Genomic DNA, 25,801 nt, shown 5'->3' with positions numbered 1-25,801 from the left:
CAAGCCATACAAAGACCTCAGTAAATATACGCACGCGGCTGCCCCCACCGATCGCAAGTGCAAACGACAACCAATCAGCGGAGGAGCGTCGCTTACTTCCACGTAAATGGAAAACAGTACTAGCTTGCTTACGATCCTACGAAACTGGGCCTTCAGAAACCGTGAGGCCTGGGTGGTTTTCTAATAAAAAATATTCACCTGATACATCTCTGAAGCAAAGTTCTGACAGTTTTATATGTGCTACAGACAACATGGCCTAGACGGTCAGGAAACCATGTAACCTAAGTCTTGCATAGAACAAAAGGCAAATGGAGCAATGGCTTGTCAATTGCTTTGGATGTTGCTTTTGAGGGCAGAGCAAATTATAGGGTAAAGAAGGGTAAGAATTATAAGTTAAAGAAAGGGTTTGTAGGAGGCAAAAAGAGCTTATGACTTTGGTTGTACTAGAAAGCAATAGGGTCTGTACAGTGACCTCTTGGGGTTCATGGAAAGTGTGCCCAGGGGAGCTAACAGCAGCTTGAAAATATACAATTGTAAAATTGCTACACGGTCACTGCTCCAACAGCTATTGCCTGCTGGGTATTTGCAGCTCCTTGAATAGAAGAAATCAGTGACTATCTACTCCTTGCTACTCATTCTCTGTTCTACCAATAGCTATTGCAGTTTAACTAGAAGCCGGGGTCTCTAAACACAAAGGCTACACATTTAGAACATAAAGTTGTTTTATAAAGTAGTCCAGCGTTTTATTAGGGCCTTCCAGCCTTCCTGGGATTAGTTGAAGTGTCTGTGTAAAGTTATGATAAAGAAGCTCTGTCTCCAACACAGTAGAGACAGTTACTTTTTCATTATTATTTCCCACTCTTCTCAGAAGGTCTGTTTCATTTATACCCATACAAATTTGAGTATCAAAATGTTGCGGTTTCTACAGCTGCGCAAGAAGGGACTGGCACTGTATGAATGCACTTAGATTCAGCTGTAGTGGGGATGTGATAGGTTTGCATGTAGCTTTTGCATGGCTGCAAAGGACTGTTTTTTTTTTTCATAGAAAGAGGATGGAAGCTGCTTTCTGCTAGAGAGGAGTAAACACCTTGATATTTTGATTAACAGGCTTGGTCTACGACAATGGATAATGCACACATTTAAAAGCTGATGGAATTACTGAAATTTGAATAGTCATAGTATGTACAACACACATGACGTTGTTTTTCACAACAGCCTATAAACAGATACAAATGATCTGAAATAATAACAGGAAATAATTTCAGTTTCATCCAGTATCTCCCATAACCTTTTCAGTTATTATCTTCAAAGGCAAACCTCAGTGTATGCTAACTAGAAATAATGTATTTTTCTAGAAACACAGTCTACTGACACAACAAATCACTCACCATTTTACATGTTTAACCATTGGCAGCATATGAGGACAACAGCTATAAACACGAATAATACTTAAGAGCAGTGTCTCTCAGAGAGCAGCACTTCATATAAACCATCTTTACAGCTTTTCTGTTGTGTGATGGAGAAAATGCAACATAAAATCAGATTATTTTGGTAACTACTGACAGTCATCATTATGTGTCTGTATATAAAATAATTCCTATAATATTTAATAATTGATTACAACTCAACACAATAGTGGTAAATACATTTTAATACATGACTTAGTTTGCAAATACAGAGTATTTGTCTTAAGAAAATCAGTCATCAATGGACTTCTTCCACAGAAATCTGTTTTACAGCCCTCGATTCGTTCAATGTGACTCATTTTATGTTTAGAGACTCAGAGTATACAGTTTGTGTACAGTAGCATGTTAATATTCAAGGGTTCCTTGTAGTTACTGTACAAAATTAGAAAACAAGTCTATGAAAACAAATACACAAGTCTTGCTCTATAAAAAAGCATACGCATTAGGATCCCACTCACACTGTACTCACCATTTCTCTATTGCCAGCACATTATCATTTATCCAGAGACTAGTATTGCTGAGGCTAATCTTGCAAGAACATTTCAGAAAAGCAGCCATTTAATAATAATTTCAATGCATATGCACAGCTGCAAAGGAAACGTATCAGCAGCCAGTGGTCCCTCCTAATACGTATAGGATGCAGACCGTCAGCCTACTTGAAGACATGGAACAAAGTACAACAGTGCCTCACAGTGGTAACTTTTCTGTAGTACATGTGGAATTAGACTACCTATGCTTTAATGTCCACCCGCACCTGGCTGTCCTCTTGCAGATTTTGTGCCAGAAAACACTGAGGCAGTTACTCAATCCTTCCTTCCGTAGGGAAATGAACATTGACAAAAACTTTTATGTAGCTTTCCAGCTTTATGTGGTATCAAGTCTTTAAAAATAGCAACAATGCATTGCAAAGCAAAAGTGCAAAAAATCACCAGATTCCATGCTCAATTTTTCTTTCTTTCATTGTTCCTCAGACACCAGCATTGTTTACCTTCCCAAAATGTTTTCATTATAAAAAATTATGTAAACGTATGTTAAATACAAGTAGAATATTGCGTATTTCAGTGCACCGTTGAGGTCAGTGAGATTGCCCCTTGGCCTCCATAGTAACAGTATTGAGCCAGTGCTAGGAGACGGTCCTCAGATCTTCTCCACATAGTTTCCTGGGAAGAGGCCCTCCCTGCCCTGGAACCTTCCTCTCCACCATCCTGATGGATCTGCAAGGAGATGGAAAGACATTATTTAAAATGAGAACATGCTTCACTATACAGCAAACATGGGTCCTAATTTCACCTCAAGCATGAGTGTATGTGGAATTGTGTGTGTCTTCATGGTGCGACTTTATGCAAATGTCTCTGTGGGACTCTTCTTCTGTGTCTTTGTCCCTGTCATTTCTCTTTATTGTCTGATTCCACTCTCTGCCAGCTGTTGTTGGCCCTCACCTTCACTGAGGAGGTCGATGATATCATTGATTTCAAAGCTGATCTCATCAACATCCTGTCCCACATACTGGTAAAGTGCCCTGCAGCGTGGACCCTGGGGCCGTGGCTGGGGTTTTGGTCGGCTGGATGGTGCAGGGGGTGGGCGGTTCTGACTGATGCTTTTCTTTCTCTGCATCCTAGAGAGAGAGACAGAGAGAAATATCCTGAAGGATGCACATTTTCAGAAATTTGAACATGAAACTTCTCCTCCATCCACTTCACACACACACATTGTTACCATCATTCTGTGACACTCAGATCACCCATTGATTTATCATGCAGAAATTCAGCATTGAGACACACAAAGACCAACCCCCTGACAATCTCCTCTAGATCTACAGACCCCACTTCCTTAGCTTTGTTTCTGTGGGCCACTAACAATGCTAGCTTATCTGACCAAGCATGACAAAACCCGTACAGGCACACAAAGTCTGGTATGATATGGTATGGTAACAGTGGTTGCATTACACAAAAATTAAAATGTATTTTTTCACAACTAATGCATAAAGAGGCCTCACCCTGACACTCCCTGGTCAGGCACATTCAGAAAATCCAGGTTTCCAGTCTGGGGCTGTGATGGACCCCGTCGTGTCTTTGTAGAGCCTAACTTGGGGGGCGCAGCATTCGGGAAGCGGTTTTGTTTCTGTGGTGTGGAGTAGGTCTGCTCTCTCTCCTGCGGTGGATGAGCGTTCCCCCGTGAAAACTGGGCAGCACCATTCTGGTGCCCTGTGCAAAAAAGGGATACAGTAATACAGCAGAGGTCATGGGATTTATTCCTCTCATTCCTGCCCTGTCAGACCACAAAGTGGTACGAAAGTCTGGCTGGATTCACAATGCTCTCCCGTATAAACAGGAAATGGACAGAGAGCAAAATTACCTCTGTGCTGTGGCTGCCTCCCTCCCCGACTCTGAGGAATCCCCTTCCGGGTGGGCTCTGAGAAAACAGAGCAATAACAATTCACTTCTGCACTGTTGCTAACTTGGCTCTTTGTCACATGCTGCTGAAGGGTACCTATTGCCAAGCTACTACACAATATTGACTGTGGTGATAATTATGTTCACAGTTCTCTTGAAATCACTGTAAGCCTAACTAACTTTTTTCTGTGCCTAGAAGCATAAAACAGAGACAGTCCTTCTCTCCTCTTCTCTTCCCTCCTCCAGGTCACTCACTGGATGTCTTTGGCAGTCCATCCCCCACAGTGATGGTAAGGGTCTTTCCCCCTGGTTTTGACTGTGCTTGGTCCCCTTGTCCTCGCTGGAACACCACACACCGGGAGCCACCCCCACCCCAGCCCTCCTTCTTCACCTTGAACTCCAGCCTGCGGGACAGTGGCACAGTAGGAGAGTGGATGGGTGGTGGACGTTAGCAGGACGGTGAAACAGGCCAACGTGCCCACAAAACTAGGTTAAAGGGGTGACTGAAGGAGCATTGGTGCCTCTTTGCGTCTGTATCTCTGCATCCGTGCGGGCACCAGTGTCTGCGGGCATATCGCCATACCGGTCGTCAAAGGAGAGGGACAGCTTGCTCTTGGTGACCTCCTCAAAGCGCTTGCACAGCAGGCTGAGGAACTCTGTTTTGAAGGTGGACTCCAGCAGACTATCATACTGAGACTCGTGTAGGATGAAGAAGTCATCCTGCCTCGTGCTAGGAAGAGACGTAGAGAGATAAGGGGGTGGGGGGGTGGGCAGAGAGGGATCGAAGGAGAAGGGGGTGAAGACAAAGGAAGAGGGAGAGACAGAAAGAAGCACAGAGAGAGGTAGAGAGCAAGAAAGGAGGGGGTAGAAGTAGAGGGTAATTAAATTCACAAATCCAGCTACAGGCACCTGTCAAGATTGACATAGATCAAGAGAACGACAGACAGAATTTGAAATGCAGTAAGAGAAAAAAAGATCCACAGACCAGAGATACTTGCTCTCATTTCCTGTTTATTGCTAATATTTCTGCAAAGTCTACCAATGAAAGGAACACACAAGACCCCCTTTTGCAGAGAGTGATAATGATGTCACCATACTGTGGTTTCAGCTTCTGCTAAACTCTGAACATTGCTAGATATGAAATGACTCAACCTCAGCCAGAGCGCAGAAGCTGTCCCACGACATTAAAGCCGCACCCCCTACCCGCCTACACCTCACCTGAGTGAAACACCACGGATACTCGCGAGCTCCATCTTTCGTTTCAGCACCTCCTTTATCTGCCCTTTCTCCGGCCCTTTCTTCACCTTCTCTCGGCCAATCAGGTAGATCCCCTTGGGCGTCAGGATCAGATCCCGCTTGATTGACTGGACAGGACAAGAAGAGAGATCAGGACATAGAGGAAAAGGGTTACAAATGGCTAAATTCTGCTATCATGAATGCACTGAATGAATGCATGTCCATCTACAAACCAGCCTCTCTCACCAATAAGATACCGTGTGTTATAAATTATAGACTTTGAAACCTCATTTTGACAATGTATTTATTCACGAGAAGCGTTCTGCATTGATTGAACTAATACATGGATGCTGATTACATTTATCACACACATCCAGGTACTACAGCTGCCTGCTGTGTGGAAGTTCTTGACTGCGTCTTCTCACACCCAAAGCCCTGCGGCGTTCCCACCTTGAACCTGCGGTCGAACTTGTTGACTGAATCGGCGAAGTCGACTCGCTCCCTCTTGGCCAGGAACTGCCGCAGCTCAGGGCGCTCCTCCATGCCCAGGTAATCTCCCACAAAGTTCCTGTTGATGCTGTTCCTGCGACGCTCCTTGTGGTTGTACAGGATATCAGAGGCTGGGGAGGGAGGCACGCATGAGGAGGAGGTGAGAAGGTACACTCTATTACGGCTCAGTCAGTAGCCTAGAGGTCACGAGGGCACACCTTCATCTTGCCAATGTATGCTGAGCTATAGGAGAAGAATGCTTTATCTGCTGTGTCTATATGGCATAGTGCTGCCACAACAGAAGCACTAATCCTTCACCATGTGGCTCCTCTCCCTCCCTCCATCCCCCTTTCTGCCCTCTCACTCACCCTCCTCCCTCATCTGCTCATACTTCCTCCTGGCGATGTATTTCCTCCACGCCTTCTGGATGGTCCTGGCAAAAGTGTCGAACTTCCTCTCCCTCATCTCCTCCAGTAAAAAGAGCTAAGGACAACAATGTATGCATTCTGCTCATTCTACCTGTGTTAATACTGCTAATGTGGCAATGCTGCCCATCTGTGGAGGCAAGTAATCAGATTTTTATGGACAGGGCCATACCGATTCTGGGTTTTTGACAAAAACTTTAGTGCGGCCCATCTGGTACTGGTCGGTGTCCATGTTTACGGAGCGCAAGAGGTGCTGGACACCCTGTCGCTCATCCCCCCGCCAATGCGGCCACGTCTCTGGCGTCAGAATGGCATACCTGGGGCAGAGAGGAAAAGGGTCACATACCTGAGGGTACCGAGACTGCGGAGCACCCACAGAGACACAGAACACCTGGGAAAAGACCTCACCAGTAGAGATCACAGACAATGCACTGGCTCTATACAAATACAAACACAAAGGGAACTTTCATCTTAACAATGTGGGAGCGTAAAGTACTAACTGGTATATCGATTCCATGCAGTATCTCTAACTCCACCATAAGTCCCTCTCACCTCTGCAGAAACTTGTTGAAGACCCGACGGTAGGCAAAGCCAGCCCGCCGAACGCGGATGTTCTCCCTCAGGCCCAGGTACTCCACCTGGTGTTTCGCTCTGCATGCACACAATGACACCATTCACCAATTAGACACTTAAGCCACAGGCCAGGTGTGTGATGAGACAGCTCCTCATATGGACACCAGATCCAGGGGAGCAATACGAGGAGGCACCCACCGGCTCTCCTCCCAGTCCTTGGGCCTCTTGGTCTCGTTTGGTTTGATGCAGCGGATGTAGTGTGGGGTGCACTTCATCAGCGTGTTCACCAGGTCGTTGGCTTGTTTCTGTCAACGGAACACACACATTTCAGTAATACACTTCCACTCTTGTCTCTCGATCTTCTGTTTATTGTTACACAAACGCTGCTGCAAAAGATAACAAAGGCAATGCTGTACTAACACACAGCAGAGAAGATAACTCGCACCTTGATCTTTGAGCTAGCAGTGGTCGGTCGGCCCTTCTTCTCTGTGTTGAGGTTTTCGGGGAAGAGGCTTCGGATGAAATCGCTATTGTGACAAAAGCAAGAAGCCTACAGTAAGATATCTCTTTTAAACTTTTGTGTGGCTACCAATATAATTTAAAATATCAGTGAGCCATGGTAAATTAAGCAGAAGCAAAAGTTTCATGTGTATGCATGATGTATGTATGCATCTATGTATGTATGTATGTATGAATGTATGTGTTTATTTATTTATTATAGTAAAGAGGGCGCTGAGAGACAGCACATACTGTTCGCTGCTCTGCATGAGCTCGATGAGGTCAGTAAAAAGCACGTCACGGTTTCTCTCACAGAATCCGTTGACATCGTAGGATACCTGGAGAGAGCAGATGGGAACAGATTCACGTGAGCTGACCCCTCTCCACTTGTCTCCTGTCATTCCCAACCCCCCCCCATTCCCGTGCCCGCCCCCTCAACCCCCGCGCCTGCTGTCTGCCTTGCGCCCACCTTGCCAGCATAGTGGTGGATGACGAATCCAGAGTTCCAGCTGTTGAAGTGCTCGTGCGTGCCCACCGCTGCCTGCAGCTTCTGCAGCAGGGTGCCGTCCGCCCCCTCGCCCTTGGCATGCATGGTGGCGCACACATCGTCCAGCACGCTCATGATGCCCGGTGGGTTCTGGGAAGGGAGGGATTTACATGGCAGACAGGTTTATCCCAGATTACATGAATGAAAACTACACATACAATGTAAACAGATATTACGATGTAAAATCGCAAATAATATGCGTTGATTAATTCAGTATCATTTCACATAGCACATGCTACTGTCTGCTAACTTTGTTTGAATTATTCAAGGAATGTAAAGCAAATTGAACTGACATTCATATCAGTATGTATCAGTGGGCTTACCAGTTTATTCTCGATAAGGTCACACACTATTTTGTTGTTAAAGTACTCTATGGGTGTCCACTTGATGCCCTCTTGGACATACTCTTCCTGAGATGAACACAAAAAGAGGGCAAAATTAGAGCTACTTGCTGCCACAAATACTGATCTCAAGTTCAAACATGTTGTCTAACATTAATGACATGACTGGGTTGAACAAGCCACTTGTACATAATACAGTGTATATCTAATAAACATGGAGTTGCGTATGTTTGCATATGTATGAATCACTTAAATTATAAATGGCCATGTATCACATTGTGGTTTCTCTCAGCGACTGAAACAGGCAGACCAGATAGCTAACCTGGGTTGTCAACACTGCTAATGATCTTATGTCACCACATTACATACTGCTGTATTACCACATGCAGTAGTGTATATGTCCAGCCCTCTAATGACGCAGTCTCTAAGAACAGCACAGTCAGGGTGACTGGTCAACATGGCATGCTCTGGGGCAGCATGGTACAGTCTAGTTCAGTGACTGCAGTAATACTTCAAAAGTGATCATGAGCAGCAGTTAAAATGAGGAGGCGAGCAACGTGCACTCTACCTGTTCAGCCTTCAGAGTGAGCTCAATGAAGATCTGCTGTAGCTTTTCATTGACGAAGTTGATACAGAACTGCTCGAACCCGTTCCTCTGTCACAATGCAGCGCAAGCACAGTCAATCACTCACATGCACCAGCATTATGCATTTGAAGGATGGCTTTTTACTTATGCTCAATGAATTTTTACTTCATCACTTACCATCTTACGTCTACACTCATTGAAGTCTTTCTGACTGGAGAAGCTGATGTACTCACCTGGAATATTTCAAAGCCATAGATGTCCAGAACTCCAATGCTGTATTCCTCATAGGGCTTCTGCATGGCTTTGTTAATAGCCTGACAGGAAGGAGAGAGGGAAAGGGGTGGAGTATTAGCAGCAAGATCAATATTGGAATGTGGAGTCAGAGTTTGTGCATGAATCTGTTTTCCAGTGTGACAGCTGCAGTATAGATTACATTTACATTTTACATTTATTCATTTGGCAGACGCTTTTATCCAAAGCGACTTACATATGTAAGTGTTTATATGTAAAACCTCTGAGTTAGATTATATAACTCAGAGCTGTTACTGTGTGTGTTACTACATGTGCATATGTTACTGCATGTGTCTATTACTGTATGTGTAATGCTGCGTGTGGGTGTTACTATGTGTCTGTTATTGCATGTGTGCTACTGTGTGCATGCTACTACATGTATGTATGTTACTGCATGTGTGTGTGACTGTGTCTGTGTTACGGTGTGTGTTACTGTGGGAGTGATTGTGCTGCTGACCTCCACCAGGTAGTCAAAGAGGCGGGCGTACAGGGCCTTGGCAAGAGCGTCGCGGGTGTAGCAGGCCTGCTCCTTACTCAGTGTCACGTTGATGGACTCAGACTTGCCCCCCCACTTGGAGTCCATCTTTCGGCTGGTCAGTTTGTCCTGCAGACGTTCCTGGTCTATTCCCAGCAGGTAAGCTGGGAAAGCCAGTACTAAAGGGGTGGGGGTTTGGAAAAGGGAATAACAGACATTGGAGCAGAGGCACATGAGCTGCCAAACCTACACTCAGAAGCTGCTGTAACACTGGGGCTGCCATCCTTTATTCATGCAAAGTGTGTGTGTGACCGTGTGAAAATCTGTGTTTGTGTGTGTGTGTGAGAGAGAGAGAGAGCATGTGAGTGTGTGTGACTGACTGTGTGTAAGTGTGTGTGTGTGTGTGAGCGTGTGTGTGTGTGTGTGAGCATGTGCGTGTGTGTGACTGTGTGTAAGTGTGTGTGAGCATGTCAGTGTGTATATGTGTGCATGTGCATGCATGTGTATGTGAGTATGTGTGTGTGTGTGTGTGTGTGTGTGTGTGCGTGTGTGTGTGTGTGTGTGTGTGTGTGTGTGTGTGTGTGTGTGCGTGTGTGTGTGTGTGCGTGTGTGTGTGTGTGTATGTGTGTGTGTGTGAGAGTGTGCCTGTAAGACACATACGCAAGCTGTCTGTCTCTCACTCACAGTCCATGCTCTCCACCTGGCCGTAGTTCCCTGCCTCGATGAAGCTGATGTTGCCCAGGTGCAGAATTCCCGCCACAATCTGTAACACCTGGTCCTGGTAGTTCTGTGTAATCCCAATCACATGCATGGCTTCCTGAGGACGGAGGAAGCAGATCACTACACTTCTGAGGACAGAGGTATTTGCATAAAATTTCTAGGCCCCAGATGGATTACTGTCTGTACATTACAAACTTTAAACTCAGTATCTGTTCTAACAGCAAATTATAGGCTGTTAGACAAGTGTTCTTATTAAAGTGTTGCAAAACTATCACAGAAAACATACAAAATTTTTTTTGACATGAGTAGATTGTGGGTGCAATCTCCAACAATTTTAGACTCTTAACCAACAGTTTGAACATGTGACCTATTGCTGTATCGCAGAGATAGATTGGATGTCCATCTGCATCAACAAAACTGAGCCCTGCTGTATCAGACAGGATAACTATAAAAGAAACTGTCTTGATTGGAATAAATATTGCTAGATTTGAATAAATAGAATAAATATTGTTAAATTTAAATTCATAATTTGCCCTGAAAAATCTTGACAATCCACCAATCTGATTTTTTTTTGAAAATCGCAGATCTGTCCGTGAAAGACTTTGTGAATGTGTTGTTGATTAGGATGTGGTCTAGGTGGTACAGAATGTGATGTAGGATTTCTCATACAGAGATCAGAAATAGCATGAACTCCATCCACCATTAAGTGGCTGTCATGAGGCCTCAATGTCAAAATAAAGTACAGACACTGTGGATTAAAAAAACGATGCTTATTGTCATGACCATCATATCTCAGTTAGATACTGTACCATGGTTTCCTGGAAGTCTTTGCAGTCGTTGGTGCCATCTACTTTGTAGGTGCCAGACTGGTTCAGGTAGTAATAGTAGTCTGGAGTCATGATTCCCAGGCCCTCTTTCTGCTGTGCTGAGGCTCCCTCCAACAGCTAGATAAAACAGTATATAGGTACACAAACACACGAAACAGTTCCTATATCATTAATTATGTCCTAGTGGCAAACATTTGTTTTAATGTCATGTGTGGTTAAAAAAAATTACATTTGTATGCTAAAACACTAAGACGTTTCCATTATGCTGGTCAAATATAAACCTATGCAAAAATTAAAAGCAGGTGATAATACCTAATATCTAAATGAAAGGACTGATAAAGCTAAATATATCAAAGGGGTGGAAATAATGAAGAAGGAAACAAATATTTAGAGACAGAGGCACACAAAACATTGTAGGACTAATAGAAAGGGATACAGAGACAGAGAGCTCCAGCACTAATAAGGCCCATAATTCCTGGCACCTGACCTGGTAGTAGATGTGGAAGTTCCTCTCGTTCTCATTCTGGCTCACCACCCTAGACTTCTCAAGGAGGAAGTTGGAGATCTTGCCTCCATCTGGCTCTCCTCCTCGACTGAACTGGATCTCAAAGTACTTGCCCTGTAAAATGACAGACATATCCAATCACACTGTAAATACATGGAGCATTAAACTCCAGCTCCGTGTAATTTTAATTAAATATTTTTGGTACGGATTTCATATCTGACAAATTGTCTGTGAATGGACTATGCAAAGTGGCTTTGGCTGTTGCACAAGCACTACAGCTTTTCATTAGTCAGAGGGGTGATTGGTCAAAGCTGTTGAGGTGGCTTAACTTTCTTCCTTAATAGGAAGAAACACAGAGATTAACTCAAAAGAACTATGTCTTTATGACATTAGTATGTTGGAGACTGGACTATCCTGAGTGTTCATAGTTATTGTCATGGTCAGTTATAAGCAATAAATTAACTAAATCAACAGCAAAGACATTTAAACAACATCCAAAATCTGTATTGTCTATCTTTAAAAAAAATACACAACACATTGAAATGTTTCTCCTGAGGCTCAAATGTCCATCAAAATTAGGTCTTTTCTCATTCAAGGTAGCTTTCAAAACTAAATCACTGGCAAGTAGCGGGTGGAAGAGTGGGCTAGTAACAAGAAGGTTGTCGGTCAAATTCCCATCTGCAGCAGTGCTATTGTTCCCTTGATCGAGATAACCTTGATCAGTAGAATATCCCAATATGTAACATGTACAAATGTAAGCCCTCTTCATCACCCTGGGTGTCCGCAAAGGAATAAGTATTCAAAACAATTACCCCTATACAAGCCAAATCATTCAACCTTTAGACCAACAAAGTATATGCAAAATAATTGCTTTTCTTCCTCTGTCATAAAGAGGAAGTGAGAGCTGTCTTTGCTGGTGGGTTTATATTTGTAAGCAGATGACTGCTTCTATTTGTAAAAGGCGTGGGTAGAAGTACTCAAAAAGTAGTCACACAATCTGATCGATCCGGCGCTGTAGTGAACTGGACCAGATGCTGAGCTTGTCTACTCAGAATTCTTTGGAGTCCAGGCTGCATGGTTGCATTCACTTTGAAGGTGTTCTCTAAAAACACAGCATGTGAAGCCCAGTCTGGAGCGTTAGCACTTCAGGTTCAGCACATACAAAGGGGGATGCTTGCTCTTTTGTGGAGGAGAATATTCAAACCCTGCTGCATGTATGGTGGCAGGGCTGAGGTTACTGTGAAAGGGGCGTAAGGAGACATAGACTGAGGGCATGTGTGTGATGCGGTAAATTGGGTTTTAAAGAGGACGCTGCATAAGCCGCCTGAAGAGTGGCTTTGCATGAGAACTGATGTTCAGCAGGCAAAACATCTGCGTTAAAAAAGACCACATGTACCAATCAGAACTCCTGACACCCTCTGCAAAGATTGCGTGCAGTGGTGTTGACACAGTGAACATTTTCCCCTTACACCATGAACATCCTCTTTCCTGTTTGGTCATAAGCGTACTCCAATACTGAAACTGAGGGTGAGGGAGACAGAATGCCAACATGAGGAGTTGAGTGTGAGTGTGTGTTGTATGTGTGTGTGTGTGTGTGTGTGTGTGTGTGTGCGTGTATGTGCATGTGTGTTAGAAACACTGTATGTGTGAGACAAAGTGAAGCAAATCTGTAATAACCAGCATCAAGCTGGGGGTGGGGAAATTATCAATGTTCTTGTAGTCCAACAGAAGATGCCTCAAACTGAAACAGACAGCTTGTTTAACCACTTCCTCTTCCTGCTCTGTTCTCATTGGTCAGTGCATGTTCCCCACTCTCCACAGGTCACCTTCTCCACAGCCAATGCACATCAGGTAGCAGGAATAAAATAATGAAACTAAAACGAATGCCGACAGGAATAAAAAGATAAATAAAAGATACAAAACCATTCAAAATGTAAAATTCTCTTTTTTTAAATTTTGAGAGTTCCTGAAGCGGTGGGACTCACGAAGCGACTGGAGTTGTTATTGCGGACAGTCTTGGCATTGCCAAAGGCCTCCAGCAGAGGGTTTGACTGCAGAATGATGTCCTTTACATGCTAGGAAAGAGAGAGGCACAGCAAAATCAGCACACCATAACACCCTTAATTCAGAACCTCTATCAAACCATGAGGAATGGGACATGTTGTCACTGATAAGGACATGTATTTTAGGCTAACCTGGCCCATACCACCCCAGTTGTCATCTCAGCCAGCTTTGCATCACACATTTCCTATCCGTTTGATGTGACCAATTTTTCTATGCCATAGGTGGGATCCTACCTGGCACTCATCTATAAAAATCACTGTTAATGCCATTTAATACCATTCTGTTCAGTGTCTATGATGCGAAAGGACTGTCTGTGATGGATGTACACTCTCTGTTTGTTGTGAGTACCTGCACTTTGGATCCTCCCCCAGACACTTTGGAGATGTATCCCATGATGTACTTGGCAGCTACTGTCTTTCCTGCTCCACTCTCTCCACTGTCAACAGATCCCCATGCACACACAAACACACACACGTGCACAGACAGAAAGCACATACGCATACACACGCAAAACCACATTGTACAAATACATACATGTACACAAAACACAGCACGACAAGAACAAAACATATCACAGGTGTGTCAGTAACTGACTTTACTTCATTGATCAGAACACGCGTTCAAGGCAGGCTGCATGGCAAGAACCTCCTCAAGCAAAGCATACACACGCACACACACACACACACACACACAGACACACACACACACACACTCACACACAGACACAGACACACACTCACACACACACACACACACACACACACACACACACACACACACATGCACACGCACACACACACAGGCACACACACAGGCACACACACGCACACACACGCACACACACACACACACACACACACACACACACACACACACACACACACTCACACACAGACACAGACACACACTCACACACACACACACACACACACACACACACACACACACACAGACACACACACACACACACACACACACACACACACACACACAGACAAACACACACACACACACACACACACACACACACACGCGCACACACACACACGCACACACACACACACACACACACACACAGACACACACACACACACACACAGACACACCCACAAACTGAAGGATGACATCACAGAAAACGGTTCATGCAAGGGCACCGGAAACAACACGTGGGACAGCCAAATTAATGGGTGTCAGACAGTACCCAGTCAATCCATTACTTCCTCCTCCCACATTCCCTGTGTGCATGCAGATGAATGAAATTGACATCGACATTCAACATCATAAATCATCATAAAGACGTAATAACCAAGGGATGTGGGTTTCCCCACTTTTCAGCCGGGAAGGAAGTACTCTTTCTTCTTTATTCTAAGAAACCCTGGCCATGTCAGCAGAAGGGCAAAGACAGGAAGCTTCTGCAGGTATCAGTATGAGCAGAGCAAAGGAAACAGTTCTTAGGAGGGCGGAGCTAGAGAATACTTTATCTCTGGGACATCTCTTTACCTGACGCCCAAACCAATCAAACCAATACCTTCTGTCTACAAGCATTGATGAATCAGGAAACACAGAAACTAGAACATAGCACTTTGACAACTGAGTGATACTCCAAAATGATACTATAACACACGTATGTTAATATATGTATGTAAGATAATATATATATGTTAATTTCTGAATTACATGCATCAGCAAGGCCATTCATACTGATGTCAAGGTGTTTTAATGTAAGACCTGATGTGTAGAGACGTAAGTAGTATTTATTTCAAATGTTATTCCGCAGTAAACAAAGTACTAGTCGTCAGTCCCTAGCTGTTACAAATTTTATCATATTTTCTTTGCTGACCACAGATCCAGGTTGAGTAATGCTGATGAATATCCAAAGAAAACAACCTGGCAATAGTCTATTGACCATTATAAACAACAAAATATATATATATATATATATTTCAAATCAGTCAACACTAAGCAATCAATATGGATTGTCTGCTGGGATCCAAACAACAGTTGCGGGTGAACTTGGTCATTGGTTTCTATACTGTGTACAACAACAACGATTAGGCAAGCAAGGTCCGGCTCACCTGATAATGACACACTGGTTTTCCCCATCTATCATCATGTTCCTGTACATGTTGTCTGTTAGAGCATAGATATGGGGTGGGTTTTCATACTGGGCCTGATGGAGTGGGAAACGAGATGACAGTAAGCAAACATTGAAAAGAGACAACAAGAGAGGAACATTTTTGAAATAAACAGGCAAGTATGTGTTTCTCATCTTTGCACATCTAGGTTGAACGAGGAGGAGAAAGCTTTGCATAGCAGAGGTACTCACAGCGCCCTGGTACAGCTCAATCTCCCGGTCAGTGAAATAGGGCATCTGTTTAAATGGGTTCACAGATATCAGGACAGAGCCAATGTACGTCTGCACACAACAGTTAAGGAGTAATGTGGCTCCTCAAAAATCCTCCGGCTGAGAAGAGGATGAACTTTCCTCTGTCATGCTCCATGAACTGTTCCAGCTCTAAGACGTACATGATGTTAGAACTGCTATGCAATGGAAGGGAGTGTATGTCTGTACATATGTGTATCTTCATATGGCATTCATACAGTATACATAAGGCCTGAATAAACATGGTATTGATATTGCACATAGCATTCATAAACAACCACTGTACATCTTGGTGGCATCACTGATATAGAGTGATATTGTGCGATTATTTAAAAAAATTCAACCATACATATAAAAACACGTAGTGTCAATACATATAGTATACCACTGCCACCCACTACAATGTATAACTGCTTACAAATGTTTGTAATTTGGTAATACCACGCTCATGAAGGTGGTGTTTATGAAGGCCTTATGAAGCTACAATTCATGTAGGGGTGACATCTTGATTTATCACCCATCTAACTGTGTTCATCATTGAAAACAATGTAGGGAATGCATTGCATTATGGGAAAACACTGAGAGCGCTGCCATCGTAACATGAGAGGAGATAATGTTTCTGATACTGGGACAGAAAAAAGATATGTATTTCATATCTAGGATGACCTCATGAGTAACACGTGTTTCTCTTTGCCATGAACTTGAACTAGCACTTTTTAAAATCCTGTGTCATATACAGGACCAGTTCATATAGAACAACACAAGCACCAATAGTCAGCAGCATGTCCTAGATACACAGATCCTGTCATATAGGGAAATGCAGTTGCATGTTTGCTGTTGAGTCACCCAGTGAGGATGTGCAAAAACAGGAACATATTTTTTCGCAGCGCTGCGTCTTTATGTCTTTGTGTATGGCTGAGTGTGTGAGCACATTTTTTTAAACTACAGTGATCGTAGGATTCTCCAGCTTCATTGAACATGTCCCAAAATGTAGAGCAGACGTTTAACTGCGTTGACAAGCATAATCCTAACACTGCTTCCATGCTAGAGGATCTTCCTCTGAATGACCATCAGGAAGTCATCACTTCAAAGCTGGAGCTTAAAAGATACCATTCTCAGTGATTGCAACTCAGAAACAACAAGGGATCACTAACCGGGACATTTAAACTAGTGATACTAGAGCACACTAACCTAATCTGTATATAACAGGTACACAGAAACTTGCTAGTGACAACTGAGCGTCACGGTGCTCATTGATAAACACAGAAGTTTTTTTGTCAGACACTTCCATAAGGGAAACATGCCTGGTGTAACTTCAAAGTGAGCAATGATGCATGTCATTTCTCATTTGCATTCAGTGTTTTCCCATTTAAGAGTTTTTTTGAGGCAGTGCTTGTATGTGACATATTTAGATGTTACTGCAGCAACACAATATGCGCATTACACCTTCATTAATAATGTAATACTGAATGATGACTGAATACATATATATCTAAAAAAAATCACATGCTGTATAAAATGCTGTATGTACATATGCTGTACAACAGCGTTTCCCAAACCTCTCCTGGAGGATCACTTGTCCTGCATGTTTTAGATTTCTCTCTGCTCCAACACAGCTGATTTAAATGATCAGTTTGTTATTGAGCAGCTTCAGGAGTTCATAATGAGTTGATCGTTTGAATCATGTATAACATACATTTATGCATTCAGCTTCAATGTGCTAGGGCTCTGAAAGGCTCAAGCCAGGAACCAATTATCCACTGCACTGTAGCCTCTTCCACTGTTTCACTGACCATGTATGGTGAAATAATCCTGCCTGACTGTGTGCATGTGTGCATGAGTGACTAGTAAGAAGGACATTAGGCTGTGGGAGGTCCTTGCTTACTTCCTCAAAGATTTAAGCTTTCGCAAAGCAAGGACAGGAGGCAAGTTCCAGTTCAAAGGCTGATGAAATCGTTTGTGTTATGTAAAGTTGAATAGGAGGCAGGTCTGAGTTGTGGCAGATTGCTTTTGTGCATTTGATCACAGTTGAACCCATTCTGATTTCATTCATAGTGACTCAATAATGTTAAATCCCGCTCAATACTCCAGTTATTATCCACAATATGATTGACCTCACAGTGTACATAGAAAAAACCATCAAGAAGTCAAAATTTAATTTTAAAAGAATAACCTTATAGACCACATCCAATGAAGCTCAATGTAATGTAATTGCCATGACTGGCATTTCAGCACCTGTTATATATATTGATTGACACTGGCATCTCAAATGAACAATATCCATGCAGGTTTCTCTTGCAGCTGAGGATAGTCTCTGACTTCATAAAGCACAGGGCACCATGCTGTACCGCATGATCATTCCCCAGATGACCACGTTCAACACATTCGCTCCTCCCTCTCCTCCTATCCCTACCAGGTGAGAGAGGTTCACATGATATCCCCATCACAACCTTCCACATGTATACTTTACTTGTCAAATATTACCATCATCTGCAGGCCTTCTATCCATTTAGTTATTCTAGTTACCCTTCCATAAAATCCTTTAACAGATAGCAGCCAAACAGGTAGGTGAAGGATACAAAAATGTAGTCATCCATATATCTCTTCTTGAGGTTCTCTACAATGGCATCTTCTGTGATCTTGGACAGCAGGACCATGTCATCCACCCCACTCTGCTTCACATTTTGACTCTGCCAATGGTACTTACTCCCCTGCAGGGGGGAGAAAGAGAAGAGTTAAGAACGGTCAGGGGCTGAGGCAATAGGAGAGACTCTACAGGGAAGAGCGGTGTCAGAGGCTGCTAAAATGAGCTTTCTTGACCACTGCAATGGATGGAGATACTATGTGGGCATTGACTTCAGTGGTTTTGAAGTTTCTGGTTCATCAAGTCACACTCTTAAAGGGGTTCTACGTGAGAGCGGGTATTCAGTGTCTAACATGGGCAAGGTGTGGAAAGGGTTATGCTGTTAGGTAGATAGCCAAAGACAGAAAGAGGCCCTGAGAAAAAGAGACATAATGTCTCAATGCCCATATCTAAAACAGCCTAACAAGTATTACGCTTCATCTAAATAACTGATTCTCAAAAAATTGTGGCACAAATGTAGGCTACCCAGTTGTATTCATAAGGCAACCAATAAGCCCTTGTTGGTCAACCAGTGTAACCTCCCACCTTAAACAGAAGGAGCCAGAGCCATTCATCCTCTTCACAGGATGACATTAGCTCATGGAAACTCAATTGAGCATTTCTCATTTTAAGTAATGCCCAACGGGGCTTTACAGGATGGTTTTAGACTTATTGTTTAGTTCCTCTTTTCTTGGTTCTCAGCATCTTAGGCATTTATAGAAGTACACAAAGAGACAGATGGGTGGGTGAAGCAGGCAATAAAAATTGAGTTTGCAAAGTGCAGATTAGAGACAGGGGACTGCACATAGAGGCATTAGACACTGTGGCAGATGGACACCACAGAGCACTCCTGATTCCACGGACAGAATCTGAGTCACAGAGAACCCAGCGGGGTCATGACAATGCATTTGCTTCAGGACTTCATGTAAGATCTCCTGATCATGCTGATGAGTAAGAAACAGGACCCAGAAATTAATACAGTGTTGTTTCATGGCAATGACAATATACAGTACATATAACTCAAACATATAAACGGTAAAGCATTAAATGGTTTTGAAACGCTAGTATGCTACGTGTGAAGCTGCATAAAAGTCTGTGTCCAGTGGAAAAGTATGAATGGAGGAGAAAAGGAGTGAAGGAGGAAGCCACTGTCTGCCTGAGCGGCCCACTTCAGCTGGCAGCCTCATCATGCCACACATGGCTCAATCCATACCCTCGCAGACTTCATAATAAATCAGATATATGAAAAAGATGTTTAATATTTGAATTTACCAAAAACAAACTTTGTCAGTTTGGGGATTTTTGATTAGTTCAACCAGGAAATATACAGGAGGTGAAAGCTTGTACTGACGCTGGCCTTGATTATACATGGTTGTGGGACAATGTACTGCACGTCTAGAGGCTGACTTGCTGAGACACAGCCCAAGACTACAGCAGTATGTCTGTTTACCGGTCAAGACCAAACCGTTTGTCAAATGCAAATCATCAGATGGTGAAAGCAGGTAGGCAACTGAAATATACAGATTTTCATATGTTTCTGATTTATCTGGGTTCAAAGCATCCTTGGAAACTCATATGTGCCTTAATTCACTGGATCATTTGATTAGGGCAATATTACCATCTATTTCATGACAGATGGATGTACTGGTAAATATTTTGCATTTGCAATAATTAGGTGGGTATGACTAAGAGAGAAATACAGCGTGATTGTGATGCAGACAGACAAAATCATAGACCCCAAGAGAGACAAAAATTTACCCAGGCACATAAAATTACACTGCATTTGCATAGCAGACCTTCTTATTCAGAGCTTACAATTTTCAGGTCATCCATGTATGCATGAATATTTACTGAGGCAACTGGAGTGCCTTGCCCAGGGGTACAACAGCAAGGAGCCTACCTGGGAATTGAAACACAAAGTAACCTTTGGGTCGTGAGCCCTGTTCTTTACCACTACACTCACATTGCTCTGTGTGTCTATTTAAATAACACAGACACAAAACCACAGAGGCTCATAGTGCAACAATATTACACACAAAATGAGACATAATATCACACAGAAATAACAACACACAAATACATAAAATCTTGCATGCATACAGAAAAATAAAATCACACTGAAACATGCTGATATAACACCACTGAGTTATTCTGTACAAAGCCTTGACAGATAAACAAAGAGATTAAGAGGTGGAATTACAGACCCACTAGTTCTAACACATGGTGACATGACATCTGCAGTAGTTAAACTACTCGCCCTTTTGAAACAGGGTGGGACAATGTGCAAAACTGACAGAAACTGCCTTTTCCTTTCAGATGTTTAGGTCAAACCCTGTATGCTTCAAATGGCTGCAGGTAACAGAACTGGTAGAAGTCAACTATTGTCCTTTTTTAAAATGATTTTTTCCCGTTCATGGAATCACCGGTTGGACATTATGCTAGTCTCACCAAGACAACCTCTGCATTGTGCAGAAGACCTAAAACAAGACTAAGGCAACCCTCTGACACACTCACACGCAGCCAATAGCTATTTTTCACACTACATTACGCTACATTATTGTCAATTGGCAGATTCTCTTATCCAGAGTGACTTACACAGTGCAAATAATAAAGTGGCATGAAAACCTAGTTGCAAAAACAGGACAACACAAACAACACGTGAATGAGCAACAGTCCCAAACATAGTGCTAAGAGCACAACTGTGTACCTAGATTGATATGTAGGCCTAAGCACAAAGCAATATGTAGGACTACAAGTCTCAAAGTGCATCACAATGGAGAGGGTGCTTCTCCATTGATGTCATCCAAGCAACTCACAGGCACCTCATGAGTCGATGAGTCTCAGGGTGTCTGAAAGAGGTGAACCCTGGCTGGCCTACCCCCTCCTTTTCCCAGTGGAAAGAAGCCAAACCATTTTGCCGCTGTGCAAGCCTTATTGTTGTGGACAGATGACACAGCTGGGTTCAGACCCCAGCCCTTGGGCTCAGCCTACACTCAGTAAGAGGGCCTTGCTGACTGAGCCACTCGAGACCCAACATACTGTACTTTTAATTATTTTTTTCACGGCTATTTTTCCAAGACATTCGATGAGCCACGATAAACAGGGGGCAGAAGCAGAGGGAAAAAGTTCTTATCTTGGTAATTTTGTCTTGCACACTTGTGTCAAACTGTATATGCAAAATTACCAAGACAAGTACTTTTTTCTTCTGCTTCTGCTCCCTGTGTATTGCATATGCTTTTCATGTAAAACAATGTTCGAAGAATACTTCCTTAAACTGTACTATACTGGCTAATGACAGAAAGATTATAGCTTCCTCAAAACCTGTTTTTATAAAGTCATCTGTAGTTTGTGATTAACCAGGACAGAAATTAAACAATTAGCAAAGCTGAAGAGGACAGAGACAACGTTACAGTTTTGAAATGAGACTGTGAGGGTTACAGGAAAATAATGAGGAAGTAAGGACATTTTTACACTGGTTGCCTTCTTTGTAGATATCTTGGCAGAGAATGACAATGCTTCTAATATTACATAGTCTGGTACCCGGCAATAATAATGATGATGGATTAAGACTACTGTAGTTTACAGGAGTAGTACTGAAATTCATACCAATAAACCTAGGATTCGAATGTCATTTCTCCAACCACTTCACCACTCCCTGATTTCTTATATGAACAAGACGATAGCAGACAAATCTCAAAAACTATCTATATTTGAGTATGGGGGGGGGGGGGGGGGGCGTAGTGTTAGGCTGTGAATCATATTCCCAATTTCTACTCTATTATGCATTTTCCAGGACCTTTTTAGAAAACATGACTTAGAAAGTAGCTTAGAGTGAAGGTATTTACATTGGACCCCCTCAGTCAAGTGTGTTACCAAAAGGACCACAGAGGACTAAATATACCAGTGTCACTGAGACTGAGGCTGGCCGTGGTTTTTTGCACAGGAACTTGTGGACAGTTACCAGGAAACGAACCAGAGGTGGGGGTGTCTAGGTGCCTCTTTCTCTTCACTTTTTCTCTTCAATTTCACAGGAGGAACTCCAGGTCCCTTGGACACTGCATCCATTATTTTACCTTTGAGATGATGGTCTTTATTTGTCTTTCACTTTCCTCCTCTATTTCACCCTTACTTTATTGGACTTGTGAAGTCTGCACTAAATTTGCCCTGCTGTAACACCTTCCTCCACCATTAAGTGCTGAAGAGCAGTGCAAGTGCTCCAGTGATGCACTGTCCCAAAGCCAATGGCTATTCTCCACGCTATGAGCTACACACAGCGCTACAGTAAAGCGGGTGCTGATGAACTCACACACACTGAATTAAGTGAATATCCACGGAAGTGAGTTCCGTTCTGTGAGTGCCCGTATGATGCCTGCCTCTTGGCATTACATTGTAGGTCATGGCAGCCACACCCTGTTGGCGTGCAAAGACATTTTCAAGCTTGTGTTGATCACTCATTTCTGACCACATCCATAAACACGCATAATCCGACCAGGCACCTTCAAATACAGAGCACAGGGCAAAAAAATAACTGTGTGAAACCACACGGGCAAAGCTGTACCTCCTCTCTCTCTCTCTCTTTCTCTTTCTCTCTCTCTCTCATTAAATACTGCAGTAATAACTAGCATCATTCCCATCATATCACAGTCAGGCAGGATACATAGCTCTCCTCCAGCCAGGGGATGTGGACTCACTGCCCTCCTGCTCAAAGACGCGTTGGTATCGGCATGACAGTGAACGCACCACAGCTCGGCCCCTGCCTGGTTTTATCGTCTGCAGGATCTGGTACAGCCCAGACTGCAGATCTGATGATGCTGCAGCAAATACCAGCACTGCTTATGACAAAGGATGGGCAGAACTACAACTACACTCTACACTGTGCGTGATGGCTGACTCACACGCTAGGTGATGTGTTTTTCCGCAGACAACAGCAGTTAGTGCTGAGATCAGAGAATCAGACCCAGACATCACAGAGGGTGCTTTGCATCACTGGAAACATAGCATTGCTCCAGCATCAGCAGTCTGGGTGAGTGATTCAGCTGATTGCAAAACAGGGACTCCTGACTCCACTGAGAGGGGCGGAGAGAGGCTCACAAGACAGTGGACCTTCCGTAAGGTCTGTAAGTCATCTTATCTGCACAGCTCAGCTGCTCATTTTAAGAAAATGAGCATTTTTGTGACTAACAGAGTGTCAAAGCATCCTGAACACCGTCAGCGCTTTTTTCTCCACATTTCTTATTAGATTCAGATAGAGGCAGTTTGTGAATTAAAGATGACATTAATGCTCGAAACATGAGCTTAACCATGTCGTCAAAGAAGGTTCTGGAGAAGGCTCGGAACAGACGCATGAGAAAATCCAACATTCAAAACATTTCTCCTGTCTTTTTGGTCCTTGTTGACCGCGTAGCAGCCGAGAGGACAGCTGCGTGACGCTAAGTGGAGAAGCGCCGTGGGAGAGCACACTGACCATTCTGACACAGCTCCACTTCCCTCTCAGGCCCCACCGCGAAACCTTGTGAAACCCAGAGAGCACTGTGACACACGGAGCTGCACTTCCGCCCGTCGCTGCTACCTCTTTTCACTTAGGAAACTGAAAATGGCATTGGCCATGCCCCCCCCCCCCCCACCCCCGGCCTCAGTGGGCACGGATGGCCAGTTTGAGAAGAGGATCTGACGCATCGCTCATGCTCCAGCTGAGAAGTGACAGACACAATACTGATCTCATTCACTTCACTAAACACTGCAGAATATTGTATTAGGTGCACTCTGTGGCTCTCCAAATTACTGACATTGTGTTATGTGCTGTAATACTGACAAGGATTTTTTTTCCATGACAATACTGAAGACCTCTGTGGCAGGTTTGCATACGGTCCCTGTTTGCAGTAGATTGGCTGAGCTGTAAATGACGTGGATTTATGGATTGTTTCAAAAACAGCATGCTCTCTCACAAGCCAGCCTTCTCCGTTCATTTCAGTCTCTTGACATTGTGCCTCAAGTTGCTGGGTGCTCACTGCAGAGACCAGTCACCAAATACCTTCAAATTTGCTCTGCCTTCAAGATAAAATCACCTGCTGATTTTTGCCTGACAAGGGGTCAATAAGAGGTGTGGTTTCACAAAGTGATGGATGACATCCACAGGAGGATGTGAAGGAGGCCTACACGGTAGTGGCATGTGTCTACTAAATGACAGGTAGGGGAGCATTCTTGGTCTCATTACAGAGGTAACAAGTGAGCACAATGTCTAGAAGGAGAACTTGTGGTTCTGTATGTACTTACTTTGGAACAGACCACACCTACCCACACACTGACACAGAGCATGTGTCAGCAAAGGGTTATGATTAATATCACACTGACGAAATGGATAGTGCCATGAGAAAAAAAACAGCATCCTTTCAATGTCTGAAAGTGGTAGATTTATAAGGGCATGATGAAGGCACCAACATATAAATGAGATAAAATGAATAAAGAAGGGAAACTTGTAACAAGGGAGGCCTCATGAGAGCTGTCTGCATACCTGTCCCTGTTCTGCCTCAAAACTGAATCCAGTGCATTTATTCTGTAATAAAGAATGCCTCTTCTGCAATTCTGGCCAGGCTGTGGACCTGTAAGTTCCCCCGATCTCTACTCTTTCCTCCTGTCAGTCACTATAGAGAGCTCTATATCAGAAGCCATGGGCAATTATCTATTGGTCTGTACAGACAGCTGTCTGTCAGTCTCTATTCACAACTCTGTCAGTCCTTGCAAACTGCACTCTATCAGTCTCTATAGACAGCTCTCTATCAGTCTCTGTAGAAGGCTCTCTGTCCGTCTCTATAGACAGCTCTCTGTCAGTCTCCATTGCCAGTTGTCTATCTGTCCCTATGGACAGCTCTGTCTGTCTTTATGACATCTCTCTCACAGTCTCTCTCAGCCTCTGTCTTTATGACAGCTCTCTGCTAGTCCCCAGCCCTACATAAATCAGCTTGTCAAAAATCTGTAAACTTAAATATATATTTTTTCACCTCACTGTTTGCCTTGTGTGCCAAGGCAGTTGTGAGAAACTAAAACAGGGTTTGTGAAAGACCAAGGGCTCCCAAGCTCAGCTTTGAACTGACACATTTTTCAGTACGTCAATGGTGACATATACTCAGCAGGAAGATGGACAGTGTGAGAGACACCAGAGTGCTCAGTGAGAAAAAAGTCTGTGAGTCAAAGAGGAGGACGTGCAATTTACCATTGTGATGGCGTTGTGGCACTCTCCCCTCCTCTCCTGTAGTCCTGCTCTGGGTATTTAAAGTGCTGCAAGCGTGGCTGTATCCCTCCTGCCCCTCGTCAGAGCGATGCCATCACAGCTAATGGAGCTCAAAGGCAGAGACAGAGCGG

At 43.6% G+C, this 25,801-nt stretch overlaps 1 protein-coding gene across 1 annotated transcript; it reads right to left on the bottom strand.

The window, feature by feature from the left end:
* Nucleotides 1-1,747: 1,747 nt before the first annotated feature.
* myo1f (myosin IF) lies at nucleotides 1,748-25,675 on the bottom strand. The gene is made up of 28 exons (XM_036521180.1): nucleotides 25,653-25,675; nucleotides 18,399-18,530; nucleotides 15,763-15,852; nucleotides 15,512-15,606; nucleotides 13,785-13,872; nucleotides 13,358-13,447; nucleotides 11,355-11,486; nucleotides 10,850-10,984; nucleotides 10,005-10,137; nucleotides 9,303-9,499; nucleotides 8,788-8,868; nucleotides 8,537-8,623; nucleotides 7,951-8,037; nucleotides 7,550-7,717; nucleotides 7,333-7,418; nucleotides 7,028-7,109; nucleotides 6,781-6,887; nucleotides 6,562-6,660; nucleotides 6,182-6,326; nucleotides 5,953-6,067; nucleotides 5,546-5,715; nucleotides 5,078-5,223; nucleotides 4,443-4,589; nucleotides 4,115-4,263; nucleotides 3,822-3,878; nucleotides 3,463-3,670; nucleotides 2,906-3,081; nucleotides 1,748-2,680 (listed from the first exon to the last, which is right to left on the bottom strand). The coding sequence occupies exons 1-28, from the start codon at nucleotides 25,653-25,655 to the stop codon at nucleotides 2,604-2,606; spliced, it is 3,282 nt and encodes a 1,093-aa protein (XP_036377073.1). The 5' UTR covers nucleotides 25,656-25,675; the 3' UTR covers nucleotides 1,748-2,603.
* Nucleotides 25,676-25,801: the final 126 nt, after the last annotated feature.

Source organism: Megalops cyprinoides, chromosome 2 (genome assembly GCF_013368585.1).
Source record: "Megalops cyprinoides isolate fMegCyp1 chromosome 2, fMegCyp1.pri, whole genome shotgun sequence".
Taxonomy (NCBI): domain Eukaryota; kingdom Metazoa; phylum Chordata; class Actinopteri; order Elopiformes; family Megalopidae; genus Megalops; species Megalops cyprinoides.
Note: the sequence above shows the minus strand (reverse complement) of the source record. Positions and strands in the feature narration are given on the sequence as shown.